This window comes from Populus euphratica, unplaced genomic scaffold, assembly GCF_000495115.2.
Source record: "Populus euphratica unplaced genomic scaffold, PopEup_1.0 scaffold1809.1, whole genome shotgun sequence".
NCBI classification, from domain to species: domain Eukaryota; kingdom Viridiplantae; phylum Streptophyta; class Magnoliopsida; order Malpighiales; family Salicaceae; genus Populus; species Populus euphratica.
The window spans coordinates 16,074-26,784 of NW_011501689.1; the positions used below are offsets into that span (position 1 = coordinate 16,074).

Genomic DNA, 10,711 nt, shown 5'->3' on the forward strand with positions numbered 1-10,711 from the left:
TCCCTACACTTGAAGCTATTTGCCCCATTTGCTTTTCCAAGTTGTGAATACTTGACCTTGTTTCCTGTTGAAAAGACATGACATTTTCTTGCAAGGTAACAATATTAGAAGCCAAAGTTTTCATCATCTCATGAAGATTATCATTAGATGACGACCCTATAACATTGGAGTTTGTGAATGGAGGGGGTTGTCTTGCTTGATAATTATGTTGGGGATGGAACTGTCGACCCTGATTGCCTTGTTGGGATGGGTTGCCATAGCGTAAATTAGGATGACCTCTCCATCCGGGATTGTACATGTTGGAAAAAGGATCATATTTACTATAGGGCTGTTCGTTGAATGCTCCATCAATTGCATGAGCTTGTTCAATGTAATCTTCTTACATTGTTGGGCACATATCTAAAGCATGTCCTTGTAAGGAGCATATGCTATAAACTTTCACCTGCTGCATATTTCCACAAGTCAAAGAACGCACAAGAGAAGTAAGATCATTAACTTCATTTTCAAGGTTAGAAATACTTACCTCATTTACTCATTTGTTGGAGAAGTCTCCACGAGTGCCAAATTATTTTGAGTTGGTTGCCATGTTTGAGATCAATTGACATGCAGCCTCAGGTGTTTTATCTACCAATGCCCCTCCACTTGTAGCATCAATGATATTACAGTCAGTAGGCATCAATCCTTCATAGAAATATTGAATGAGTAGTTGATCGGGTATTTGATGATGAGGACATTGAATGCAGAGTTGCTCAAATCTTTCCCAATATTCAGAGAGTATCTCTCCATGAGATTACCGAATCCCACATATTTCTTTCCTTATGTTGGCAACTCGAGATGCTGGAAAATACTTTCAAGAAAAATCTTCTTCATGGCATTCCAAGTTCTAATAGAACCTAGGAGAATAGAGAAAAACCATGCCTTTTCTGCCCCTTTTAAAGAGAAAAGGAAAGCTTTCAACTTAACCTGTTCTTCGTCAACTTCATTCGGTTTTATGCCAACGCAAACCATATGGAACTCCGTGAGATAAGTATGAGGATCTTCACCTGCAAGACCATTGAATATTGGTAGCACATATATGAAACCAGATTTGAGCTCAAAGTTTACATTATTGTCGATATTTATGCACAGTGGCTATTTTTCACGTTAGGAGCAGCAAGCTCCTTGAGTGTTTGTTGTCGTGCAATAGCCATGGTGTTGGGTTGAGCTTCCTTGCGTAACCTGCATAAAGTTTTTTCTATTTCGAGATCCAACTGCACTTGAATTTGATTAGTAGAACGGGTTACTAGCATAAATCATCAAGAAAACTCAAAAGAAACCAACCACACAAGAGATCAAAAACAATGTAAATTGTATAAAAATCCTATGCTATAAAACTAAAATTCTCTAGAAACCTTAGAAAACAATGGAATTTGGCCTCGATAGGTGGGGCTAGTAATATATTACTAGTTTTAGTTTTGTTTAGAAACCCTAGAAAACAATGGAGTTTTGTTTAGAAACCTAATTCCACAAACAATTATGTTTTGAACAGTACCGCTACCGCAAATGAACAGTACCGCCGCAAGCAAAAATTTTGTTTCTTTTTTTTCTTTCAGAAATATAAATACCAATCACAGCAACTAAAAATAACAGTACAAGCACAAGAATCAACTAAAATTACTTCCCTGGCAACAACGTCAAAATTTGTTGTGATGTCATGGTCGCACAAATTAATTATTCTAACTTAAAACACAACACACAAGATAATATAGAGCAAGCAAGGGGTCGATCCCACAAGAAAGATTTAGTTCAGATTTTTACGCTATACATTATGCAATTGGAGGGTTTTGATTTGTGATGATCTAAACTATGGAAGAAATTAAACTAGCAAACAAAATCAATTGAAATAGAAATTTATCAAGAAAACAAACCTTGGTCGCACACATCCACCAACGAAAATTAAAACCGATCCTTGAAACTAAAATTGTAGTTTATGTTCTGAAATTTTATCTTTTATTAACGTTGATTAATTAACTGGTCCGCCGTATAACTAATCCTAACCAACAAACAATCAAAGTGTCCGCACTAATGATTCAATTTAATGGCAGCTTTAAGAACTAGATTATTTCATCAAGATTAACATACAAGCTGTCTCTAGCTTGTGTCACTTTGTTCAAATGTTCTCCCTAAGTTCAATAACGTAGTTCCGCCATAATTATCAAGCTTAGTTGCTTCACAAGTTCATATATCACAAGTCTAGTTTTGATATTAAACTTATCAATAGATTGTTCACAATAATAACTTAGAGTTCGCTCTAGTAATCATCAACAACAATCATAGAAAATATGCATACAAAAATAATCATACTCATTTATAACTTAAACTGAAAATAAAAGGAAGAATAAATCTCACGATTCTTAAAATCCGAAGGTTTGTTGTGTCCTTGCAACAAAAAATAAAGCTTAGCCTTGCATAATTATTGAACAACTACTCCTAAAGAATGAAGAATGCATAATTTTTAGTTTCTTAGAGGAGGGGGGCATTTTTCTCCTCTTGGGTGGCTGCCCCTTTCTCTTTTCTCATTCTTTTTATATCCTTGGAAACTCTAGTCTCTATTTTACAAAATAGTCCTCCCTTAAGTTAGTAGTTTACATTTAAGTACTTCAATAACTATTTTTCCTAAAAAGAAGAAATAGCCTTGCATGAAATCTTCAAGCTCTAATTTAGAGAAGCTAAATTGCTGATATAAAAACTTAGATGTTGGTTTAGAAGCTTCAGAATGTAATTTGAACTCGTTTCTTCACGAAACCTGTTTGTTAGCAGAATTCAGTTTTCATCTTTAAAAAATCATATTTCCCACATATGACATCCTTTTTGGATGAAATTTGGAGTGTTTATATAAATTTGAGTCAGGAATCCAAAGAAATTGATTTTGCATTAATTGGACTTCTGTAACTCCAGATATTCAAGTTTTAATGGCCAAAGGTCAACACTGCCCACTTTCTAGTACCTCCTATAAAGATGCCACTTGTCGCATGTATGCAGTATTGTGGTGATAGTCCTACCAGATCAAGAACTTTATGGTAATGGGAGGAGAAAAAATAATTCTTATTTCTTATCACTAAAAAAACAGATAAAATTATCATCTAATATTTTGATCACCAGGAACTCTCACTAGTCTTAGATTCTGAATAATAAAACTAGTTATATATAGGGAGGACGTATCACTCCTAGTAAAAATTACCTAAGGTAAGTTACATTGTCTATTTATCTGATATAAACTAAGGTATTATTGAATTTTCTAATTGTTGATCTATCAAGGTTTAAGAAAATTCATCCTTAGTAAGAATATCCTTATCTTATTAGATTAAAGCCTAGCCATTTTAGAGTTAAAATATATTTTTGTATTTTTTCTTTAATATCAAGAATACATCTTATGCATAAGTTTTTAATCCTTGATATTGAGATAAAAAAAAAAAATTTGGTGTGTTTTAAAATATAGACTAAGTTTCCATGGCTTTAATAAACTAGTTACTAAATCCAAAAATATATGTAAAAATAAAAAGATTATTTTCGTGATTTTTAAATGCTAAAATATCCAAATATAATTTATTTTTGAGAAACTTGGTCATATGCAATTTAAACTAAAATTATATTTTTAAAAGAAATAATTTTTTATTATTGCTTTTGTGGAAGGAAACCAATTAGTTTAATACCAAAAAAACATCTTGTGTATAAGTCACAATTCCAAATATTAAACATGTAAAGGTAGAAAAAAAATAAGGAAATAAAAATTAATTGCAAAATGATATTTTAAAAATTAAAAATTTATTAAAAAATATATGAAGACTACGTTTGAAAGACCCAAATAAAATTATCATTCATCAAGGCTATTTAAACCACAATATTAATTCAAAACAAATTATCCTTCATCAACTCAAAATTGAGCATTGTCAAACATCCATACAAATTTTATTAATTTCACCTATTTATATTCAAATCGCATGCTAATTCAAATAAATCAAAATAAATCCAAACATAATTCATTCACCAACTTAATGTAAAAAAAAAACAATCAATCTCAATCCAAAAAAATAATGTCACAATTCAACAAAAATAATCACATCATTTCAAAATAAAGTAATAAACATTTTATCCTAGAATTCCACAACATTAGTAACTTGTCCAAAAAAATAATTTAGGGTTATAGATCGACCTTCCCGGGAATGAGGAATTTATTGGAGAAACTATTGGAATAAAGAAACAATGTTAGAAGACTTTACAAATTGAAGGAATAATGGCTTGATTCTAAACACCTCTGCTTATGAAAAGCCAAGGCCAAGTGGATTTGGAACAAGGTTTCATTCTCTTTCTTCCTATATTACCGAAGAAGTTCACCTTCACCTACAAAAGACAGAAAAACCTATAAGAAAAGTTTTGCTTCTCTGTTTTTTTTTTTTTATCCGTTCCTTTCTACTATAATTTATTCATCATTCCTCTTGTTTTTTTAGTTTGATGCTATTGTCATCATTGAAATTTAAGGGCTATAGAAGTTGAACCAATAATGGTATTAAGTCTTGGTGACTGGTGGGTGTAGTGGCTAGTTTTCTTTGTTTTTTAAGCTAGCAAACAAAGAGAGACATAAGCTGCTGACTAAGAGAGAGAGTATGAAGATGATCTTTAATTTGAAAAAATTAAAAAGGGAGTCAAAGTTTATGATTTGCAAGGGTTTGGCCCTAATGATTTGAGGAAGGTAGCTGATGCTAGAGAGAACTATTGTCGACGAGCATTATTGTTAAAGGTTTTTTTTTAAGACTATTTTAGGGCTGATTTTAGTTGCTGAGTTGATGGATGTTGATGTAGCATCAATTTTATAGGAATTAAAGGAGAGGCTTAGCTCTCTAGCCTGGGTATGGCAGTCAATGATGTTGGGCTTGTGTGAATGACGAAGATGAAACCTTGGTGGCTAAAGTGGATGGTGATAGCATGGAGAGAGGATGAAAAGGTGTAGCCTTTTTTGTGTTTTATGGCTAGCATTGGTTTTTGTTTTTTGGGAGATCATGTTTCGTGGAGATGAGTTTTCTAGCTAAAAAAATAGATGGTGAGCTATCCTGCAAAAAGGTTAATAGAGTTTATTATGAAGATGAAGGAGATGTTAGCAAACAGGTCCGGTCCAAGATGAAAGAAAGTTGTTTCATATTTTATTCTCCATTAAAAAAAAAAAACATGAGGTCATGGGTTTTGTTGCTTTTTATTTCTTGGAAAAAACCTTTGAGTGAAGCTGATACGTCAATGTTTGCTAGCGGTTGGGAGAGAGGGATGATAGGTTAAAGTTGTTCTTTTATTTTGTTGGGTTTTTTGAAAATAAAATATATAGTTCTAGGAATCTTATTAGATAAATATAAGGTTGTTTAGAGTTTATATAAAGATTATCTAAAAATTAGATTTTTTTTCTTTTAAATAATTTCTTCAAGGTTAGGTTGTCACAAATTATATACTATTCAAATGTTCAGCCTCTAATAATAATTCATACAAACCACTAGCGAGAAATTTTTTAAACTTTTTTAGGATAGAAGGATTGATATACATTTGTTTTAGGTATTTCTATATTTTACTTTACTTTTAGAAAATAAAAGGCATATCTTTTTATTTATAGGAAAAACTAAAAACCTTATAAATAAAAAACAAATATCAATTTAATTTTAAAATAATAATACATATATTATTTTATATTAATTTTAGAAATGTATTTAATCAAATCCTTACTTAATTGTTTTTAGGTTTAGAATTGTAATTTCCTATATAAATTATACTCTAGTCCTTAATTTATAAAAATTATTTATAATAAAGTTACACTTGATTAATCATCCCATTTTAATTTTTGTCCAACAATTCTTATGTGTGACTCATTCGGTTCCCTAATAAGTTTTTTCAAATATAAAATAATCCTAAATAAAATAGAATTGAATAAATTAAATAAATTAGTTTATTATCAATTTAATAATTGATTGATTTATATTTAAAAGTCAAGTACAATATCTAGCAACCTATTTTGATTATCTAAATATTAGAAAAATCATAAGTGGTTTCATTTAATTTTTCAGTAACCATTTTCTCAATATAATTATTATATTTTCATTAACAATGTTTCAATTTAAACATTATAGCATAAAATGTGTTTACTCTATTAAATCATGTTTGTTCTCAATATCACAGTTATTGATTATTTGAATAAAATTAAAAACATTTTCAAATCTCATTCTATTTTGCACAAAAATTTACAATCAATACTATTTGATAATAAATAAAACATTTTATTTAATTAACTTAGGATAGTGAATCCTCCCTTGATTAGTTAAATATCTTTATATAGTTCATATTATATCTAATATATGTCTATATTTTACTTTTAATTATGACAATATATAAACATAATATTCTCTATATAATATAATCTCATGTCTAAGAGTCACTTATATAATTATCACGTAAATCTTTTTATAAATACTTGTAATCTCTCCATATAGGATTTTTACCTGAGTAAATGGATGCGAAAAAACCAAGAAATGATCTACATTTTCTATCCAATTTTCAGGAGGAAATGAGCTAATTTTTGCAGGGAACAAAAGTCATGAAAAAGAAGGTGTGTATGCGTTTATATGGCTACATAGAAAATAAGGAATGTTAAACCTCATGCCAGGCTTCTAAATAGTTTTCATTTGCTTCTCCTTAATGCTCTCTCTAACTTTCTATATGTATAATGTTTTTAGGTTCCTTTAAGTTTTATTTGTAATGTAATATTTGTAATTATTTTTTGCCCCTCTTTTTCTAGAGAAATTGAAGGAAATGCAGAGTGAGTTGTAATTTTGTACCCATCAACTTTGTGTCCCCGTATTTTCAGGAAAGAAAATTCAGAGCTGCATCATGTTTCTATTAAAATCTACAGGGTGAAAAGTGTAATGGGGTTTTCTTCTTCTTCCTTTTTTTTTTTTTTTTCTGCTGCTTGTTTTATGTTATTCGTGCCCTATTAAATAGTAAATTGTCTATTGATGTACAGTGAAATAGCAATAAATCTTTTAGATTTTTTTACACCCTTATCCCTGCCCAAAGAAAATATATTGATGCTATTTCATATAAATTAACAAGTTTTTATAAATGATTGTGAGGTTTCATAATTTTGTAGTTTTTTTATGAGACAACCTTATTAGATTATATTTGAATTATTAAAAATACATTGCAATAAATGAATTATTATCTATTGAAATATTTCGAAGCTACTTAGAATTATATTTGATGGTAACAGAGTTGATAAAAACACCAAACTCATATCACATATTACACTTAAGTTTACAGACATACATAACAAAAGATAGCTGAATCAATCACTTTTTGGTCAAGGGTTTTTTATTTAATTTGATTATTATTATTATTGGATTTTAATTTATATTATTTTATTCTATATTTTATCTAGCGGTTTTGATGTAGGAGTTTTTTTGGGGAAAAAATTTTTATTTTTATTTTCAATTTTTTATTATTATACTTTTCTATTTTTTCTTTCTATTTTAAGAAATATTTTTTCTAGTCTATCTTTTTTCATTTAGTATTATCAAGACGTTTTAGTTTTTTATTCCATATATATAGGGTTATAATCGCTTTTGGCAAGTGAAGAATGTATATAATTGAATATTTTAGCTGTCTTCTCTTTCTATTTTAAGGGTTTTGACTCGTAAAAAACTTTATATCCTTCGCCTTCATTGCGTCAGGTTCTTGAGCCCGATTGTGTGAGTGTTAATGGCCTTGCCATATATTTGCTTCTTTTGTTGATTTCATTTGAAACCGTTGCTGAGAAGCAGATTAGATGCGTATGTCGACCAACTACATTACATCAGCAGACGGTGCTATGGGCACGCAAATAAGAGCAATGTTGTCATCCGTGAATTTGACTAGGTTATTGGCAACTATGGTATATATTGGGATATGCATGAACGTAATAAGAAAACTTGTTGACGTTGTGCTAGTGTTAATGGACTTGCCATATATTTGTTTCTTATGTTGATTTCATTTGAAACCTTTACTGAGAGTCGATTAGATGCGTATCTCAACTACCTACCTTACATCAGCATATATAAATACCAAAATTGCATTCCTAGATGAGAATACTGATGTATAATTGGGCATATTTTGATATTACAGAGAATGAATTACCCCATTGATCTGTTAAGAATTTAGCATGAATGTGATAGATAGTTACAAGCCTGTGATGGCTATGATGGGAGTACAGGTTCTTGAAGCAGGAGTAGCTATTTTTTCTGCAGCAGCATTTTCACGAGGATTAAGTCCTGAAATCCTTTCAGTCTACAGGCAGGCCACTGCAGCCTTGGTCATAGCACCAATGGCTTATTTCTCTAGAAGGTAATTAACATCTATCTTATCTCTGTCAGTTTCCCTTCCTTTAATTGGGGAAAAAATATATATAATATTTTCGAAGTGTTTTCTCATATTTCTTGCTTTTGTTGACAGGAGAGCGTCCAGTACAATTTCTCTGGGACTAAAAGAATTTGTATTGTTATATATAGCTGCTTTGCTTGGGTAGATTTCTCTTTGAATTTTAGTTTTGTGTGTGAAGAGGTGGTGAGATCCACTGAAAACATGATCTGATCTTTCTCATTTGTAGCCCAACAATCAACCCAATTGCCTTGTTTGAAGGCATCTCCTTATCTTCTTCAACAATGTCAAGCACAATGTCTAATTTAGTACCTGGACTCACTTTTGTGTTTACAGCAGCTATAGGTTATATCCAGACAACTCTTTGTTCTTTTGATCTAAACTTGTTCAGTTATACAGTCATATAGTCAGAACAATCCATATTCAATGATTAAGGTAAACGACATAATGCAACAAAAGAAATGAAAAATCTTCACGAACCAACAAAATCGGGCATGCAACTGACTGTCTATTGAAATATTGAAAGTCTTCATGTCTCTAATTTATCAGAATGGAGAAAGTTAATATCCGCAGCTTGAGAAGTGACGCGAAGATAATAGGGACAGTTATCAGTGTTAGTGGAGCCATGTCCATGGCATTGCTCAAAGGGCCAAAACTACTTAACGAAGGAATCGTAGCAACAAAATCTTCCAGTGGCTCTAGTGGTGAGACTTGGCTGCTGGGTTCACTCATCCTTTTAGGAAACAGTAGTTGCTGGGCAATTTGGACCATAATGCAGGTATTTCCTCTATACGTTATCTTCATGTCAGTCTGGCATTACTGAAATCACAAATCCAACTCCTTTCACTGAAATTCTGGACAGGTCCCAATATCAGCAAGATGTCCTGATCCCTTACTCTCTACTGCTTGGATGTGTTTCTTTGGATCCATACAAACAACAGCAGTTACCATCTTCTTAAAGACAGATCCACAAGCATGGAAACCACATTCAAATCTTGAGTACGCTTGTTTACTCTACGTAGTATGTAGTCATACTCTCTCTGTACTCTTGTCTTGATGCACATGTTTTGTTAGTTGAAATTAAATTGTAACCGTAGCCTTCCATGATCTATCTAAATTTCTCTGATAAGAACCTACGATGCTACGATGACCAAGGGGATTGCTTCTGCAAGCATCATTGTTCTTCAAGCCAGGTGCATTGCACGAAGGGGTCCGCTCTTCTCAGCAATGTTCAGCCCCCTGTGTTCTGTTATTGTGACCACCTTAGCTGCTATCTTTCAAAAAGAAATGGTTTACACGGCAAGGTAAATAACACCTTGGAATGTCTTAACGAAAATTTATTATCTTTATGAAGAAATCGATTAGTTGTCACCAGAAAGAAACAAGTATAAATGGCTAATTAGTGTTGTGTGTGGTCCCACACCAGACCATCACATTAATTTTCACAAGACAACATCACTGTCTCTTGGTATTAAAATTAACGTGGTTCGGGTACTGTAGCGGCATAATTGAAAAACAGAAGAAAGGAGAAGAAAACCGAGAGAGAAAAAGAGAAGAAGAGGCAGCAGAGTAGCATGTGTTCTTTCTTTGATTTCTAGCTCGTTCACCGTTGGATCGAGCTTAGATTTTGACAGCAGCTTCTAGACATGTTACTCTTCATTCTGGACGGTTGGATCGAAAATTGGTTGTGTGGAAACTAGCTATTTTGATAGAAAACAGGGCTGTCAGTATTGTGAGTTTTTCTCAAATAATTCTCCTTTAATCTTGTTGTAATCCGAGAATAAGTTGTTCTTGATGATATATATATTGTATCCCTTAGTTGAATCTGAGAAAGAATGATTGTGAACCCATTATTTGTTGATAGTGGAAGTTTTTAGGTGGAGTACGGTCCCGTGGTTTTTCCCGCATCGAGTTTTTCACGTTAAAAATCTTGGTGTTAATTTTGTGATTATTTGCATTATATTTGGTCATTTTTTAATTTTGATTTTACTGCACAAAGAGGGAAAGAATTAGGACTTGTGAATTGTATTCCGCTAAATTGATCCGGATAAATTGGTGTCCGGTTGTTCCTAGTTTTTCCAAACAAAATGGTATCAGAGCCTTGGTTGTGTAAATTGAATTTCTTGTACAGTTAAAATGGAAAAGGAAGATTCGGGCATGATAAAGCTTACTTAATTTGTATGGACGTTGATAAATGATAATGAATATTGATTAGTACTTAAAAGTGCATTTTTATCATGGTTTTATATCATCATTTTGCACTTGAAGTATCAATAACTCATTAACTAAA

The 10,711-nt window shown here is 31.6% G+C and overlaps 1 protein-coding gene across 1 annotated transcript; it reads left to right on the plus strand.

Annotated features, from left to right (window-relative positions):
* Positions 1 to 8,206: 8,206 nt before the first annotated feature.
* On the plus strand, positions 8,207 to 9,725 carry LOC105118279 (WAT1-related protein At4g30420-like; the record flags this gene model as incomplete). The annotated part of the gene is made up of 6 exons (XM_011016191.1): positions 8,207 to 8,388; positions 8,497 to 8,565; positions 8,651 to 8,769; positions 8,973 to 9,199; positions 9,284 to 9,420; positions 9,552 to 9,725. Coding segments are annotated over exons 1-6 (908 nt in total), but the record flags the coding sequence as incomplete, so codon positions are not given.
* Between the last annotated feature and the right edge of the window lie 986 nt (positions 9,726 to 10,711).